The sequence below is a fragment of the Palaemon carinicauda genome, chromosome 33 (genome assembly GCF_036898095.1).
Source record: "Palaemon carinicauda isolate YSFRI2023 chromosome 33, ASM3689809v2, whole genome shotgun sequence".
Lineage (NCBI taxonomy): Eukaryota > Metazoa > Arthropoda > Malacostraca > Decapoda > Palaemonidae > Palaemon > Palaemon carinicauda.
Genome location: NC_090757.1, coordinates 40,004,279 through 40,024,278, shown reverse-complemented (window position 1 = coordinate 40,024,278; position 20,000 = coordinate 40,004,279). Strand labels below are relative to the sequence as shown.

At 39.0% G+C, this 20,000-nt stretch overlaps 1 protein-coding gene across 8 annotated transcripts in view; it reads left to right on the top strand.

Annotated features, from left to right (window-relative positions):
• Positions 1–20,000, top strand: part of LOC137625934 (serine-rich adhesin for platelets-like) — a 62,842-nt gene that overhangs the window by 1,012 nt on the left and 41,830 nt on the right. For all 8 annotated transcript variants that reach the window (XM_068356967.1, XM_068356965.1, XM_068356962.1 and 5 more), the window contains exons 2-6: positions 4,896–5,167; positions 6,580–6,630; positions 18,004–18,126; positions 18,537–18,731; positions 19,282–19,401. In XM_068356967.1, coding sequence (XP_068213068.1) covers positions 4,896–5,167; positions 6,580–6,630; positions 18,004–18,126; positions 18,537–18,731; positions 19,282–19,401 — 761 coding nt within the window. The remainder of the gene's footprint in view (positions 1–4,895; positions 5,168–6,579; positions 6,631–18,003; positions 18,127–18,536; positions 18,732–19,281; positions 19,402–20,000) is intronic.

Genomic DNA, 20,000 nt, shown 5'->3' with positions numbered 1-20,000 from the left:
CTATTGACGCTAAGGGCCTCGGTTAGATTTCGCCAATCATCTCTATCTTGAGCTTTTAATTCAATACTTCTCCATTCATCATCTCCCACTTCGTGCTTCATAGTCCTCAGCCATGTAGGTCTGGGTCTTCCAACTCTTCTAATGCCTTGTTGAGTCCAGCTGAACGTTTGATGAACTACTCTCTCTTGGGGAGTGCGAAGAGCATACCCAAACCGTCTCCATCTACTCCTCCTCGTGATCTCATCAACATATGGCACTCGAGTAATCTCTCTTATAGAATCATTTCTAATCCTGTCTTGCCATTTAACTCCCAATATCCTTCTGGGGACTTTGTTCTCAAATCTACTAAATCTATTGGTGATTGTTTCATTGCCATACCATGACTCATGCCCATAGAATAACACCGATGTCACTAATCGGATATATAGTCTGATTTTTATATGTAATTTCAGGCAATTAGATTTCCAAATTCTATTTAACCTAGCCATTGTCTTATTTGCTTTTTTTCAATCTTTCACTAAACTCGGACTTTAAAGACCCTGTATTGGATATCATAGTTCCTAAATACTTCAATTATTCTATCTTATTAATCCTTTCTACTTCCAATGATATTTCATCTTCCATTGCATACTCCGTTCTCATCACCCCTGTCTTTCTTCTATTTATCTTCAGCCCAATCTCGTGTGATATTTCATGCATTCTGGTAAACAACCATTGCAAATCCTGTGGTGTTCTGCTTACAAGGACAGCATCATCAGTATACTCTAGGTCTGCTAAATTCCTATCACCAATCCAGTCCAATTCTTCTCTATCGTCTCCGACTGTTCTACGCATTACAAAATCCATGAGGAGGAGAAACAACGTAGGTGACAGCACATTTCCTTGGAATACTCCGCTGCTCACTGGATATTACTCATATAAGACTCCGTTAACATTAACTTTCACTTGCTATGCTCATGAACAGACTTAATCAAATTTACATATTTAAGAAGAATTCCATATTAACGCAGGACTCTCAACAATATTGACCGGTGCATATTATCAAAGGCTTATTCATAGTCCACAAATGCCATCAAAAGTGGATTTCTGAAAATTTGGTCAGTGCAACTTCTACCTTTTCTAAATCCTGCTTGTTCATCTCTCAGCTTTTCATCAATCTTTCTCTCCAGTCTCTTTAGAATAGGCATACTATATATTCTCATATCAACTGACGTAAGTGTTATGCCTCTGTAATTATTGCAATCAGTCAAGGCTTTCATGCCACATTCTACAAAATAATCTTGTAAGTACTCCGGGAGGCACTTCATTTTCGGCCAGTATTATCTCGGCCGTTATTCCATCGCATCCTTGAGCTTTCCATCTCCTTACTGTTTTGAGGATAGCTTCAACTTCAAACACACTGTATTCATTCATGGACACATCAAAGTCTTCATCAGCTTCAGGTATATCAATCAAATTACTCCCTTCATATATCGTATTCATAATCTCACTAAATATTTCCATCCAACGTTATCTTTCTTCATCTTCTGTTGTTATAACAGACCCATCACTCTTTTTGATGGGTATATGCTTCTTCTTAATTGCCCTCATAGAATTTTCATTAATAATTCTATTTGCAATTCTTACACCATAGCCATTTCCTGAATTCATAGCTTCTGCTTTACTGTCTAAAATATTCTCTCCAGTCAATCCTAGCTTTACTTTTTACCTCAATATCAATACTGGAATTCTTACCATGGTTTACCTTGTAATTTTCATTACCTCCTCGAAAACTTTCAACAATTAATTTCTGTTTTTGTCTCCTTTTTATAATACCCCAAGTATCATTTGATATATATATATATATATATATATATATATATATATACAAACATATATATATATATATATATATATATATATATATACATACAAACATATATATATATATATATATATATATATATATATATATATATTATAGAACGAAAAGATACAAATGAGGAGACGATTCCCGATGTGAATAGTCCTTGAGGGATGAAAATGTCTTTATGAGGACTTGTTGGTTCTGGAGAGTAGGCAGAGGGACAGAGCTGCATGGTGCTAGAGTGGTAATAGCTGATCCAAATTTAAAAATTCTCTTAATAGTAACTGCTACGAACATAAGAAGGATATTTGTGGATGAGAGATGCCAAGAGCTTGGAGAACAGGTGTGTGATGATCTAAGTTGGAGAAGATATTATGTGTGCATTGATGACTCATTGAGGGAAGGCTCTTAGGGGCTATAAGAGTAGAATAATTATTCCATTGCCTGGAGATAGAAGTGGTGTTAGGTAACTGTAAGAATTGTAAGGTCATGATGTTGTTTTTATCATGCCAACGAGGATGTATGGCAGGGTTTTGACAGGATAAGTACACCGTTGCTTATACAAAGACTATAGTATATGAAAGGATCACTGTATGTTAGGCTTTGGAAGTGGAAAAGCATTAAATGATGTACAGGGACAGAAAAACACTGTCCTGGGTTACAGTTCTCTTGCCTGAGGGTACACTGCGGCACACTATTCTATCTTATTTCTCTTCCTCTTGGTTTGTTAAAGTTTTTATAGTTTATATAGGAAATATTTATTTTAATGTTAATGTTCCTAAAAATATTTTATTTTCCTTTTTTCCTTTCCTCACTGGGCTATTTTCCCTGTTGGAGCCTCTGGGCTTATAGCATCCTGCTTTTCCAACTATGGTTGTAGCTTAGCAAGTAATAATAATAATAATAAAAATGATAATAATAATAATAATAATAATAATAATAATAATATTTAAAAATGGAGAGGCTGTGACAATGGTGCTGGGAATTTATTTACAAGGAATTAATGATGGAACAATAGTGTGTGTTGAAATATGGTGACTGATGAGTAATTCGTCTGATGTAAAAGGTTATTTGATAATAGCATATTATATCACCATATCATGACGTGTTCTCATGCATGGAATAATGAATTTGTGTAGATTAGATAAGCGGGAATACCGTAACGTGGTGAAAAGGTTTGTGTATCGCCAAGATTAGCAAAGATGTACTAGTCAAGGCTACCCATACTAGGCTGGTTTGCTGTGACCGATCATACAAAAGTCTCGCACCATCACCAATCCGCAGACCAGCTTGGTGATGGAAACTGACCAAACTCCAGACATGAATAAGGAAATTTTTAGCTGTTTGTCCTGCAGTGGACTGGAAACGGCTGCATTTATAGTTTGTTGTTGTATAAGGGAAAAAGAAGCTGCAAAATGATAAAATTGATTGAAAGTGCTTGCAAAGGAAAGTTTAAATCAAACGAGAGGAAGAGTGAGGTTATGAAGTTATATGGAAACCATGAGATGGAGCAATGGATGATTTTATAAATTGTCTATTAATGGAACCAGCTGACTTGAGTAGCTTTAGAGAATAGACATAACAAAGGAAAATAGGAGTAGTGTTTTTAAGAATGGGCCACGGAAGGTGTCAGGGTCTTCGCTAAAGATTAGAAAGATGGTGTTTGACAGGGTTGTGTAGCTAGATTTCCGTTGTGAAAGAAATATACAACTGAATGCAGTGAAAGTAACAAACTGTTCAAGTGAAATATTTTCATTATAAATGGAATGTATTAACACTTTTATTTAAAAATGTAATAAATTTAGAAAAGCATAAAAGTGATAAAGGTGATATATATAAGTAAAGGAATTGGTACAATTACTTAGAGATACCCAGACCATTTAGAAATATAGGACGACTATAGGTTGTTGATAAGAATGAAGAAACAGTTGACAAGAGAAAGGAAGACCTATAAAGAGCGAGAGAAATGGCTTGAAATAAGAGTTCCTGGAAAGGAGGGACCTCGATGTCCAAGATATAAAACTACATACAAAATTATCAACTGATGAGATTGCACAGTTATTCAGCAGGTTTCTGATGAGGCTTTTGTATAAATATTTTAAGTTACCAATGGTATAAATGTTGTAGGGAACACTGTGTTTTTATTAATAGTAAAGCCATACTGTTGGAAAAACAAGAAATATGTTTTTAGCTACACATAAACAGCTTGCTCTTCAATCATTAAATTTTCAACACCCTAAGGTATTGAAGTACATGTATAACATGTGAGGGAGAAAGAAACTGTATTGAGTTAATTGTAAAAGCATTTTTGATAAATAAATTTAACCATGGTTTCTTGTATTTTTAAGTAAAACTACAGCCGATACTATATTTATAAATACAGTATATAATCATTGCAAACTTATCATAGTCCTTACTATGAAAGTACAAGCAGTGGTTGGGTAATTAATAATCTCATTAGAATCATCATTCCACGAGAAAAAAAAAAACATTTTTTGGCAATGTTCTAATAATATTTCCACACGTAAGGGATTATTAGTAATTCTTTTATTATATTAACTATCAAACAAGGGAACAAACTGTGACGGAAAGGGAATTGTAGTGTGAAGCCCGGAATGGGAAAAAAAATCTCAGGGATTCCCAGGGAAATGGAATCGGAATATTTGGCATTCGCCAAAGTTATTAAAACATCTCTTCCTTGAGAATGCATTTGTTATATGATTGTTGTTATAAAGTTTGTTTTCTCGTACACAGTTCTACAGTGCTCCGAATTAGCTGATTCTTGATTACCTAACTGTAATTTTAATTTGCTTTATATATCAGTAAACAACAGTAAAAGGATGAAACATCTGTAAAATATAATATTGAACCTTGAATTAATTGTATGGGAAAGGATTATCAGAAACATATTTATTATAAAGTTAGATATATTTTTAACGGTTTTCTAATTCTCTTTTTAGTCTAGTATGTGCTGAATATCTTACATGAAACATATTTTTTTTCTTTAAAGTCAGAAATCAGTTATATCGACTTCCTTATTCGGTTCTAGATGAACCTGCATGTGTAGACCATTTTACCTGTGACCCTGAAGCTTTTGGAGCCGCGAAATTTGTGGAACTCAAGAATATAGTGATTACTGAGGACGCAGGAGTTGGCACACAGCTGTTTACCTGTCAGTGGGATGAAGCAAACGCTACGGCATCTTTGCCATCAGGAGCCCTTTTCGATAAATATTTCTTAGTTGAATCGACTGAACCGTCGACGTGGAATTGCAGACTGAAGGCGCCTTTGGCCGGAGTTCCTGATTACCCCGACGTAAATGTAAGGCCTTTTTTTTTAACATTTTAGAGAATTGCATTGATTATTTTTATTTAATATGATTAGCTGGGGTTCCTGATTACCCCGACGTAAATGTAACGTCTTTTTTAACCTTTCAGAGAATTGCATTGATTATTTTTGTTAAATATGATTAGCTGGGGTTCCTGATTACCCTGACGTAAATGCAAGGCCTTTTTTTTAACATTTCAGAGGATTGCATTATTGTTTAGAATTAAATATGATTAGCTGGGGTTTCTGATTACCCCGACGTAAATGTAAGGCCCTTTTTTAACATTTCAGAGAATTGCATTAATGTTTAGAATTAAATATAATAAACCTTATTTGCATTTATAATTGGGAATAAATACTTAGATTTTTTTTTTATTGTTATCTCTTGTACTCATATTTATTTGTATGTTTATCTGTATTTTTTCCACAACGGAAATGTAGATACGTTACTAATTGGATGCTTTGTCATCTGAAAAAAAAAAAAGACATAGGGGTCGGAAAATGACAATAAAATATTTCATTGGAATAAGGCATTCTGTTAAATGGCATGAAATGAAACAAATGTACTCAGTGTTGGGCAGTTAGTGCAGTTAGAGCCGATTCTAAGGCTTAAACTCCTCAATTCTAAAAAAAAAAAAAAAAAAAAAAAAAAAAAAAAAAAAAAAAAAAAAAATTGTGGTCGGCACTAGAACGAACGTGGTAGCAGATGGACTTTGGATGCATTAGGAATATTGATATAGAAAATTTGTATATATATATATATATATATATATATATATATATATATATATATATATATATATATACATATATATATATATATATATATATATATATATATATATATATATATGATAAATTTTGCACATTTTTACGTGTTTTTCATATTCAAATAAGCCATATATATTTTGATATATTAATGTCTGGATTCCTTCGTGGCCGAATGGGTTAGTCACTGTCTATATAAGCTTGCCGACCAGGGTTCGATTCCCGGCCGGAGCCAAGCTCTTGTCTTTGTGAGATTTCGCCTGGGGCTCTGATCCCGAGGTCGTTAAGAGAATCCAGACATTAATATATCAAAATATATATGGCTTATTTGAATATATATATATATATATATAATGATGAAGTGGGGGACAGAGGTAGATGGAGAAAGCTGACCAGAAACATCAACCCCACATAGAGGTGGGAAAAGATGCAGACAATGAAGATGATGATGATTTATATATATTTATGTTTAAGAAGATTTATATATATATATATATATATATATATATGTGTGTGTGTGTGTGTGTGTGTGTGTGTGTGTGTGTGTATATGTGTGTATGTATATCTTTTTTAGACATTCATATTGGTGATACCGAGTCAGTTTGAAGCTGAAAGTTAATTAATTTCATATTTTTCAGAGTACTGTAACGGCAGACACAGTCTTCAGTGGATTTTCTAACCTCTCAGAGGTAAGTAGTTATGAGTTTATTTTATTTTCTAATTAATCATATATATATTTATGCATATATGCTTATATATTATATATATACTGTATATATATATATATATATATATATATATATATATATATACATGTTTATACTGTGTATATATATATATATATGTATATATATATATATATATATATATATATATATATATATATATGTGTGTGTGTGTGTATACATATATATTATATATATCTATGCATGTATGTAAACACACATACATACATATATATGTATGCATATATATATATATATATAGATATATATATATATATATATATATATATATATATATATATATATATATATATATATATATATAACGAATTTTGAGCGAAGCGAAAAATCTATTTTTGGGTGAGATGGCCATGTCGTCCTGATGGAAGTTCCTATAGGGTAGCTTCCTAGGGTATATTACAACTACGGCGATATTCCCAGAGAATTTACCTTAAGGTACCAGAATTCTAACTCCTGGAGCGAGTATCCCTCGTGAAAGGGATATCGCGACATATCAGAGGACGTATTCTAGACACGTCACATGGCAATCTACGACCTGAACAGAGATTTCGTCTCGTAGGAGGTGATTGACGAGATACGAATTCGGGAAAGAAAAAGGGGAGCCGCTCCCAAGGCTTCCCTATCCCCCGATTCGTATGCGTGCCTGGCGCCAATCCTGGCGCCATCTGTATTCCTTGTAGCGTACACGAGGTGCTACAGATACTGTATGTAGGGAGGGGTCCTACAGCCCTTTCTTAGAAAGGCAAGGGCGGGTCCATCAGGACGACATGGCCATCTCACCCAAAAATAGATTTTTCGCTTCGCTCAAAATCCGTTTTTTGGGCTCAAGCCATGTCGTCCTGATGGAAGTGTACCAGAGCATTACTGTATCTTTGGATTCTCAGAACGTGCCGTACTCCCCGAAGGTATTTATTCCCGGTCGACTAGACCTAGAGACCTAAGATGTTACCGTTATACATCTTTTCAACTAACTATAAACTATGTTAGAGCTTCCTGCCCCCTACAGGGAAGAGTCCTACTAGACTCTGGAAAGTCTCGAAGAGTACATATACCTATGTATGAATACCAGGCAAGCTAATATAGTGGTCTCGCCCTATATTAAGTAAAGCATAGTTTGTATAGAACCACTGCGTCAATATATTGACCAGTAATCCGCACAATACTTGTATTGGACAAAGGTTTATATCCGCATAGGAAGAAACTAATAAAACCGCCCTCGTCCCTTTATGGGACGGAGTCCTCCCATTAGGGGACTTACATACACCAATGCAACATAGCTTGCATAACAGAACAATTCTATCAGAATTATCCCAGATAAGATACATAGAATTAAAATGCTCAATTATACCAATTAATTGACACAGGTGAAAGAGACGCAAGGTTCTCAAGAACAAGTTTATTGACAGATAATAAACAGACAGGTTAACAACAAATATATATATTTATATAAAAGAGGATAACCCAAAAACTTTAAGCATAAGTATGATAGTAAACAGAACTTGTTTATCTGAAAGAAAAACCATTAAACACCACTTTAATAAGATACCAAGGTATCAAGTCATAAAAAGTCTGTATTACAAATCAATCACATTAGCGTTAGAAACGCTTGGCACACATGTCTGAACTTATGCTAGGTTCACCTTTGAAAGAAGGAACAGTCTATATGGGCACTTGGTGCCCTCATTTAGTTTGTAGTACAGTATGTACCTACACACTCACCCTGGACTTAATCATCCCAATTAAGACCACTGTTCCTCGCAGAGTTAAACAGTAGGGTTAACTACACGACCCACTGCTACCACAGATCTCTTAAGTTCCTCTACTTGCTTCGCATAGTGGCGAAAGAACACCCTGGAAGACTTCCAGCCCGTGTATGAACGGAGATGTTCAAAATCCATACAATTAAAGAAATTTAGGGATGAGGCAACTTTCCTCGGATCGTGACCTGCGGGTGTACTGTCAGGATCCGCTCTGCGAATAAAATATGTGATTTTTGCTCTGAGTTGATTCAGAGATAAATTTGAGCCTGATGTTTCTCCCCTGAATAGTTGACCACCCTTGAAGTCTGAAGTTCTATGAAGATAGACCTTTAGGCATTCTACTGGACATAGAGATGCATCTTCTTTCAGAAGGCAGATTCTCCAGGGACCCCACCTGTTGGTGGGTAACTCATTCTTGGCGAGAAACGTAGGATCCGGAAACAGGTTCAGCTCCCCCCCATCCAGGAACTGAACACGACCTGCCTCTCTCGAGAGGGCTACGATCTCACTAACCCTGGCCCCGGACGCGAGTGCAAATAGGAAAATAACTTTTTGCGTCAAATCCTTTAACGCACATTCTTCATTGCTCAACAGGGAGGCGAAATGAAGAACTTTGTCTAAAGACCATGAGATGGGCTTTGGAGGTGCTGAAGGTCTGAGCCTAGCACAGGCTTTCGGAACTTTATTAAAGATCTCGTTACCTAGGTCGATCTGGAAGGCAAATAAAATGGGTCTCATCAAAGCAGATTTACACACTGAAATCGTGTTAGCTGCCAACCCTTGGCCATGGAGGTGGATGAAGAAAGATAAGCAGAAGTCTGTTGAGATCTGCGGATTCTTTGCCTTTACAAAGACCACCCATTTTCTCCAAGATGACTCATATTGCCTTCTAGTCGATTTGCACTTATATTCCTCTAGGAAGTCTATGCTGGCTTTCAAAATCCCGAAATGCTTTCTCACCGCTAGGGCGAGAAAATCATGAGCTGCAGGGTCTGGGTTTTCTGTAATGAAGCGCAGACAGTCGACTTCTGGACTCGCTGGGTCAGAACTGGATGTGGTAGCGGCACGAACTTCATCTGTAGTTCCAACGCCAAGGGGAACCACATACTGTTCGGCCACTTGTGGGCCACTATTGCCGCTACCCCCTTGAAGGATCTCAGTTTGTTGAGGACCCTCAACAGAAGGTTGTGAGGAGGGAACAGATAAATCCTGGACCATCTGTTCCAGTCGAGGGACATTGCGTCCACTGCTTCCGCTAAGGGGTCCTCGTACGGGGACACGTACAGGGGCAACTTCTTGTTGTCTTTCGTCGCAAAGAGGTCTATTTGCAGTTCTGGGACTTGATTCAGAATGAAGGAAAATGATCCTGCGTCTAAGGACCATTCCGACTCTATCGGTGTGAACCTGGATAGAGCGTCCGCTGTCACATTGCGGACTCCTTGAAGGTGAACTGCCGACAGGTACCACTTCTTCTTCTCCGCCAATCGGAAAATGGCTAACATCACTTGGTTGAGAGGTGGTGACCTCGACCCTTGTCGATTCAAGCATCTCACAACCACCTCGCTGTCCGTCACCAATCTTATGTGGATCGAGTGACGCGGGGAGACTTTCTTTAAGGTAAGGAGCACTGCCATAGCTTCTAGAAAGTTTATATGAAAGGTCCTGAATAGCTTGGACCAAGTCCCCTGGACTTTTTTCCGATGAGAGTGACCTCCCCATCCCTCCTTTGAGGCGTCTGAATGAATCGTCATCGACGGGGGAGGTGGCTGAAGAAGAACCGACTTCTTTAGATGTCTGGCTTGGGACCAAGGTCTGAGAAGAGTACGTAGCCGAGGCGGCACTGGTCTTCTCAGGTCTCTTCGCGCGTTTGATGCATACCTTCTCCAAACTCCGGTTGCATCCTTTAGCTGTGCTCTTAGCACTGGGTCTGTCACTGAAGCCAACTGGAGAGAGCCTAGTACCCTCTCCTGTTCTCGTCTTGATATCCTTTCGGAATCTAGAAGTCTCTTGACAGAGCCCGCTATCTCCTTCCTTTTCTTCGTCGGGATGGAGAAACTGTGTGACAAAAGGTCCCAGTGGATTCCCAGCCACTGGAACTTTTGGGATGGAGAAAGTCGAGACTTTTTTCTGTTGATCTTGAAGCCTAGGTACTCTAGGAACTGGATCACCTGACTGGAAGCTTGCAAGCATTCGGTCTCGGATGCTGCCCACACCAGCCAGTCGTCCAGGTAGGCTACTACCTGAATTCCCTTTAGGCGTAATTGTTTGAGAGCTGCGCTCGCAAGCTTCGTGAAAATCCTTGGGGCTATGTTTAGCCCGAATGGCATGGCTCTCAAGGCGTACAGTCTCCGTTGTAGCCTGAACCCTAGGTAGGGGGAGAGTCGACGGCTGATTGGAATGTGCCAATAGGCGTCTGACAAGTCTATAGAGACTGAGTATGCCCTTTTGGGCAGTAAGGTCCTTATGTGTTGCAGTGTTAGCATCTTGAATTTGCAATTCACTATGAACTTGTTGAGTGGCGACAAGTCCAGAATGACTCTGAGCTTTTCCGAGTCTTTCTTGGGAACACAAAACAGCCTCCCTTGGAATTTGATGGACTTCACCTTTCGGATCACATTTTTCTCCAACAGTTCTTGAACGTACTCCTCCAAAATGGGGGTGGAGTGTTGGAAAAACCGAAGGCACGGGGGTGGAGTGCTGTACCAGCTCCAACCCAGTCCATTCTTGAGTAGGCTTTGGGCCCAGGGATCGAAGGTCCAGCGATCCCAAAATTTCATCAGTCTCCCTCCTACCGGTATCATTTCACTTGGACTGCCGTCCTGAGGTCTTGCCTCCCTGACCACGACCACCTCTGAATCCCCTTCCCCTTAAGGGGCGCCTAGACGAGCCTCTGGCTGCTCCTCTAGGTTTTGCACGAAAGGAAGAAGACTGTCCTTCGAACGTTGGGGTGAATGTGGTTGACTGACCTGGCACAGCCTGGGGTACCCACTGAAAAGCAGTCGGGGTTTGTGCCACCATCTGGGGCACGGGAGGCAAAGGCAATTGCAGTTGGTGTTGCTGTCTATAAGGCTTGGCTGGCCGAGATGGTAGCCTAGTCCTCATATTCTTCCTCTTTGGTTGAGGACCCTCATCCGGGGAAGATTTTCTTTTGATAGCCAGGCCCCACTTCTGGAGAAGGTTTCTATTCTCCACGGCGGCCTTATCAACAACCTCTTTGACCACATCGGTAGGGAAAAGGTCTTTTCCCCAAATGTTGGAGGAGATTAACTTCCTTGGCTCGTGTCTCACCGAAGCCCCGGTGAACACGAACTCCCTGCAAGCTCTCCTTGCCTTGACGAAGCCATAAAGGTCCTTCGTCACTGTGGCTAGGTGAGACTTAGCCACTACCATGAACATTTCATGGACCTTAGGGTCACTTGCCATTGTCTCAAGAGTAGTCTGATGAGACATTGAGGCAGCCAGTCTTTCTTTTGTCTCGAACTCTCTTCGTAAAAGAGATTCGGACAGCTTGGGGAGGTCCTCGCCGAATTGCCGTCCGGCAATATCAGCCTCCAACTTTCCCACTGATAATGTCAGATGGACATCCTTCCAGTCCTTGTGGTCCATAGGCAGAGCCAGCGACAAGGGTTTACACTCCTCCAGGGAGGGGCAAGGCTTGCCGGCCTCGACTGCCTTTAGGACAGCCGCAAACCCTTTCTGTAAAAAGGTGAAGGCTCTATCAGGAGAGGACACAAACGAAGGGAGCTTCTTGCTCAATGCAGCTACCTTCGAATTCGAGAAGCCCCTCTCTTTCATCGAGGATGAAAGTAGGGCTTGAGCCTTAGCGTGGTCCATAATAATGACCTCCTTCGGCTCTGTCTCCTCCCTTGAAGCTGGTTCTTTTCTCAGCCGGACATAGCAGTCCGGATATGATGCCTTGCTGGGCCAGAATTCTACCTCCTCTAGGGGAACTGAACCCAGCTTATCCGAGATGACGATCTTTCCAGTCGTCATCGGCATGTGCTCAGCATACCTCCATGGGTTAGCATCTGAGCATATGGGAAGGTCTTTCACATTGAGCCTTTTCTGGGGCCCATGTGATTCTGCCAGGGACTGCATACGCAGTTCCATTGCAGCCGCCTTCTCCTGATTCTCCTTCTGCATTTGTTGGATCATTCCAACAATCGAAGAGAGGGCCTGTCCCAGTTCTACTGGGAGACCAGCCGATGTTGAGGGGATAGGCTCCGGCATCTGAACCGGAGTAGCCGACACCTCGTCGACCTCATCCTCTACGACATCCGGGGTTTGAACTTGATCCTGACCTTCTGCCAGGAGGTCTTCTTCCAAACGTTCGTCCAGGTCAGACATCCTGTCATCCAACTGGATGTCTTGCATCGCAACTGCGACTTCCACGTCCACCTGGACTTGATCTTGAGGGATCTCCTCTTGAGGCTGGGGAATCACTGCCTCAGCTGATGCCTGGGGAAAAAGATACGCCCTCATCTTCTCACTTGGAAGATAAGGGCCAGAGGTGTTCTTCTTGAAGCCCCTTACCCAAGTACGAAGCTTCTCCCTTGCTATATCCCTTGATTCCGCCGTTCTAGGGGAATCAAAAGCCTCAGTAATCAGGTTAGTGCATACAGTACATACCTGAGGGTCCAAATACTGGAGATCATCCTTGGAGACAGCGCATGCTGTGTGTCTCCTACAACACCCATGTCCACAGAGGTTCTTGCTGCGGACATTGCAGAAAACATTTCCGCACTTCGGAGGGTCCTCCTGTAAAGAGAAGAAATTTCCATGAGTATCAAGTGAACTATGTATCACTGGATATGCATAGTATAGCATAACAATTCATAAAGGAAAGACACACACTTGTGTTTCCCTCACAACCCATTGTTGCAGCCTTCCAGATAATAAAATCAAAATGGTTTATCTCTTCTAGAGTAACCAATGCAAGGTTTCCAGAGGAAACAGGTGGAGTTCACACCTAGGCAATGATTTTAAAATCCTGGATAATTGACAGGGAAGAACTCTGCTTCCTATCTGAGGGCAACAGCAAAGGGCTGTGCAAGAAAACACAATAGTGTTAGAAGATACAGTGCTGTACCTAAACCTTTACTATAGTTTTCTTCTTACTGTATATGCTATACAGAAGAATACTAGTACAGTATAGGAGGATGTGTGCCGGCCTGCCTTTGCCGGCCGGCACACACCACAACTAGCTTTAAAGTATACTACTTAACAGCTATAGGGCGGCAGCACTCTGGTTCAAATGCCTGTGCCGGTCGGCAGCAGCTGCCGGCCGGTAACAGCCAGTGTTGGCCGGCAATGACTGCCGGCCAGCAACTACACAAGGTAGTACCCAGCTGCCGGCCACACTCTTGGTGACCGGCAGACAAGGACTGACATAAGCCGGCCGGCAAAGGTACAAGACCGATGCCAGCCGGCAGCAAAAGAACCAGAAGACTACACCTGCCCGGCTGCCGGCCTCATAGGCCGGCAGCCGGGACAGGTACAGCACTAGAAGAAAATAGAATGGATGCCGGGATAAGAGTGTACACAACCCCCCAAGCCCGGCAACCGAAAGAGTGCATATAAGGAAGGGGAGAAACTTAATTCAGGTTTCCTTGACCAATGCCGTCCGGCTCAGCCGGCAGGCATGGATGAGGGACCAAGAGAGGTCCGGGCAGCACTTGAAAACATAAGACCCTTGCCGGCCAGCATCTCTGCCGGCCGGCAATGGGCTGAGTCAATTCCACATCCCAACCTATACTAGGTTCAGAAGTAGAACGACGTACAGTACAGTAATACCCCTGCCGGCCAGCTCTGCCGGCCGGCAAGGTACAGTACAGTAATGGCTAGGCCATTACGGAGATAGAGGGGGAAGGGACAAGAGGGTCCTGCCAACCTTGCTTTAGTGACAGATTACCCGCAGCCAAGAACTTTGTCTTAGCCTAAGGGAGATCTAAGGGAAAGGGCCAGCAATACTTGCCAGCTTCCAGAGCACCAAAGCAAGGAAGGCGTTGCTACTCCCAAGGGAAGAACTTATCCTCCCCCGAGAACAGCAACAGGACTTAGTCTGGTCGATCACAAAAGAAGGAATCATAACTTACAGAAACCTTCGGTAGTGACCTAAGGGAGCTAAGCTCCCTTTGTAAGTGTTAGGTCAGAGAGGGAGACTCTGCCCCAAGCCAGACAACACGGACTCAGACTAAAAACTCTGTTGTTCTGTCCCTCTTTGAACCAGACTTACTGGAACAGGAAGGTACAGTAACACCCTAGTATAGTTTTATCGAAAATAAATTCGGAAAAAACCACTTAGGGATAAGCCCAAGGCTTAAACAGAGGGAAAGGGATTGCATACCTTCTCCGAAGAAAAGAAAGCAACCGGGGAGTATGATAAAATATACTAAGGCTCCATAAGCAATTAGCCTAGGCACCAAGAGAATCGATTACCTAATTCACCGAAACTCACACGTATACAATCTTGGAAATATTCCACACAGTCTAAAATGTATAAAATATAGCCTAAAGCTTCAATAAAATTTTGATTACACTCGGAAAAACCAAAATCATGCATGAAGTACTAGGACCAAACGACTAGGCTACATGGCCTAGCGTAGGCCAGAATGGCGAATACTTCGCCAAATAATACTAAGCACGAAAGGAAATCCTATGTAAAGCTAAATAGCTAAAATTTATTAAAGCAAAACAACCAGGAATGTCACTCTGACTAACTAATTTATACCTAGCGAGTGACAGTGTCCAGGACACCTCTGGTAGGCTACGGCTCTTGTATCAAAGATTAATCCTATTAATCACTCAAAATTTTACCAAGAGCCTACATTTATACATAACAGACACTATACTCAACTTATCCGAGGCCAACGAAGACGGAGAAGCCATGAAAAGCTGAATAAATCCAAGATTTGCGAGAAAAACAGGAAAAAACACCGAGTTGTTAAGCTACGCAAAAAGGAATACAGATGGCGCCAGGATTGGTGCCAGGCACGCATACGAATCGGGGGATAGGGAAGCCTTGGGAGCGGCTCCCCTTTTTCTTTCCCGAATTCGTATCTCGTCAATCACCTCCTACGAGACGAAATCTCTGTTCAGGTCGTAGATTGCCATGTGACGTGTCTAGAATACGTCCTCTGATATGTCGCGATATCCCTTTCACGAGGGATACTCGCTCCAGGAGTTAGAATTCTGGTACCTTAAGGTAAATTCTCTGGGAATATCGCCGTAGTTGTAATATACCCTAGGAAGCTACCCTATAGGAACTTCCATCAGGACGACATGGCTTGAGCCCAAAAATATATATATATATATATATATATATATATATATATATATATATATATATATATATATATATATATATATATATATATATATTTATATATATATATATATATATATATATATATATATATATATATATATATATATTGTACAAATATACATATATGTGATGCCTGTGCTTGTTTGTGTGCAACTCACTTAAACTAGAGTAATGTTCCAATACAATACAAATTATCCCGATATCATTCAGATGTTAATATATTTGCAAAGGACTGTTAAGCAGTAGTAAAACAAATTCACAGACAGTACACACAAACAAAAAGCCATAAAAAACACACTTGCTTAAGCTTTACGTTATAGAGATAAATATTGTGTTATCAATTGAACATGTGCTAAGACAAGACATGTTTAAAAATCTATTATTTTGGAAATGGTGGTTTCTGTGAGCTAGTGAATAAATTTTAATTGTGTATTTAAAAAAAGTAATTATATACATATCTATATCTATATCTATCTATCTATCTATCTATCTATCTATATATATATATATACATATATATATATATATATATATATATATATATATATATATATATATTTATATATATAAATAAATATGTATATATATATATAAATATATATATTTATATATATACTATATATATATGTATATATATGTATATATATTTATATATATAAATATATATATATATATATATATATATATATATATATATATATATATATATATATATATATATATATTGTATATATATTTGAAACTGAGCTTGGTTAACCGGGTCCAAACGCCAACAAAATTGGTCAAAATGAGAAAATTTCCATATAAGTATTATTATTATTATTATTATTATTATTATTATTATTATTATTATTATTATTTTGATAATTGCTGTGTTAGCGGTGTTAAAAGTACACAATACCTTTTAGATGATTCTAAGTATTTTCCTTCCGTAAGTAGTCCCTTCCACCAGTATCTGTGTGTATCTTAGCTTTCAAGGAAGTAAAATATTCAGTTATTTACTCTTTATTATTCAGTATTAAAAACACACTACAAAAAGGTTACAGATGATTTAGTTCGTTGTTATAATCAAATTTGGTCGAACTTTAAGCTTCAGGCTTAAAGTTTCTTGTCGCTTTTTCTTTTTGTGCAATGTTTCGAGCAACCTTCTTTGCATTATCATCAGACTGGGAGTAGATTGGAAAATGAGACTCGTTTGGCTTCTATTTATACGGGAAAGTCGGCCAATCCTGATGGATTGATGAGTTCTCATTGGTCGAGGATAATCCATTAACGGAGTTCACTTCCAAGCTAGCAGCTGACTAGCTAAACCTTGCTCTGGGAGTCTGGGCTAAGCACCGAGTCAGGCAAACTGTTCTCTTGCTGAGTATATGATGACTTCTCTGGCTTTTATTCATATGGGAAAATCAGCCACTCCTGTCAAACTTAAATTGTCGTTGATCGGCAGTAAACAGTAAGGCATTGTCAGAGCTCACCTACAAATTGGCAGCTGATTGGCTAAGTCTTGCTCTGGGCTGAACACTGAATCGGGTAAATGCTTCTCTTGGCGTCGCTAGCATTCCGTCATGAAGAATCAATATTTGGTGTTGTAATTTACCCCAATGGGTTGATAAGCTCGCCGAGTTGTATGGACTGTTACGGCGTCTATCTTCTTGCTTATCTTCTGTTGTCTGGTGGCTGTTATTTTGAGTTAAATTAAGTACGTTTCATCGTCAGTTGATTGCTCAGAGAAACATATTGTGGTGATCAAGGTCGGTTTTTCATACGTGGCATGGTGCATAGCCCAGATTATAGCTTAGCCAGTGAGCAGCCAGCTTGGAGATGAGCTCTGCCCATGCACTACTCCCAGCCAGTGAGGAGTTAGCAATTCCAGAGCTTTATCCAACTTTCTTGTACAGATACAGAACTGGACGAGTCGCGTCCCCCAGTCTGACCCTAGCTATGCTCGAAAAGTCATCTAAGGAAAAACCGCATGAAAATTTTAACATGAACCTGGTCTCCGACTTTGAACCTCTTTGGATTATCCTTACGAGCTGCATCTTCTTTACTAATTTCCTAACTGTATTTTGAATGGAGAAGCATCAGAAACATTGAAAAAGTTGTGAATGAAGTAAGCTCCGTTAAATCAGCAGGTATCTTCCAAGATAATTATTTATTATTATTATTATTATTATTATTATTATTATTATTATTATTATTATTATTACTATTATTATTATTATTTTGCAGTGCAATTTTGTAGTTACCATAACAGTGAGTGACGTAAATTCTCAGAACCCTGAGTTCATTAAGGGATCTTATGCTCTGGAAATTGCAGAGGACTGGCCAGTTAATGTCGCTGTTCAAACTGATGTAAGTATAAATTCTCTTCTCTTTTTTTTAATTTATTTTCAATTGCTTATTAATAATGCAGGTACCATTTATTTTCATTTACTGAATTGATATAAGATTTCGTTTTCCTTAATGGACTGATATAAGTATATTATTTTTTTTTCGCTTAAGACCAAAGTAAGTATAATTCAATTTACTTTATGGACAAGTAGAAGCATTTTCTATACTTGGCGAACATTTTAGCTATTATATCTCTTCACTTATTGAATAAATGTATAGAATTGTTTGGCTATGCTAACATTTGAGTTATAATATCACATATTGTAACATATAATTTGACTTTCTTTCACTTTGTTTCAAGTTTTTATCCTCTTTTAATAGTTATCAATTGATTAAGTCGTTTATACTTTTTATTATATTCCTAACTCCAGATTCAGATTCGAGACCAGGACAAAGATTCTCCGAACAATATAGTCGACGTTTCGGTTGACGCTGGGTGTCCTATCTCTCCGGAACCATCTCAATATACAGATTTTGGTGGGTCATTCGAAGACGTCAACTTCATACTTCGCACAAGTTTGGACTTTGAAACCAAGGCGTCCTATGATTGCACCATTACTCTTAAGGTAAAGCTCCAAACAAGTCTAGAAGATTAGAAGAGTGCCACAGTGGTTTAACTGGTCTTTTTTTAATTGAATTAAGTGTTATTATTATTATTATTATTATTATTATTATTATTACTACTACTACTTGCCAAGTTGGAAAAGCAGAATACTATAAGCCCTGGTGGTCCAACAGGGAAAATAGATCAGCGAGGAAAAGAAAAAAGGAAAAATAAAATATTTCAGGAACAGTAACAACATTAAACTAAATATCTCCTATATAAACTATAAAAACTTTAACAAAACAAGTGGAAGATAAATTAGAAAGGATAGTGTGCCGAGTGTACCCTCAAGCAAGAGAACTCTATCCCACGATAGTGGAACACCATTTGAATCAGGAAATCCGTCCTGGAGAAGTGACATGGTCAAAAACTTTGCTGTTTAACTATACAGGAATTGCAGTTTGTTTATAACCATTTATATGTATGCATTTATGCCATCATTCTGAAAAAAAATCGGCTTAAAAGGGTGTCCGTGCACTTAAATATAGATTGTTTTTTCTTATTGCTTATAGGACGAAGGTAATCCAGTACGCTCTTCAACGGCTGTCTTAGCTATTAAAATACAAGACAAACCAGATGAACCTCCGGCATTTGATTCGCCTTTCTATACGGCTGAAGTTACAGATCCAGTGGTAGGTGATATTATTGTCATCGTTAATATTTTTAAGATTTAAGTTTGCCCCCATTTTTATGAAACAGATCAGTAAGGTGATTAAATTAAGAGAGAAATAATTAAGAGAGAAATTTTGGTGTGTCACGTACATTTTTCCCTTATTAAACTATCATAAACCAACTGATGATAATCTTCCTATATGATCAAAGGTAAGGTCTGGAATTATGAACCACTTATCAAGACAAAACAAAAGTAGGAGAAAGAAAAGGAAAAGAAATGAAGCTAAATTCCTCAGGGGTGCAGGTGATGGAATAGGATTAGAAATTATACATTATATATTATTCATCGTTGAGTAAATGAGAAAAAAGAACTAAGTGGAATGTGCTTGGAGAGTGTTCTAGGGTGTGTGCTAGTGCAGAGTAAATAGAAGAGGAAGAGGTATAAAATGGTGACAAGACTTGCAATAAGTTAATGGTGACTGACATTCTTGTAGTCCCAAGATCAAGGCTTTATCAAGACTTAATAAATGCAGTCCTAGATGGATTGAAGTAATATTTTCCAGCTGAGCATAAATTATAAAAGAAATTCTGAGCTTAATGACATAACTGTAAGCCTGAG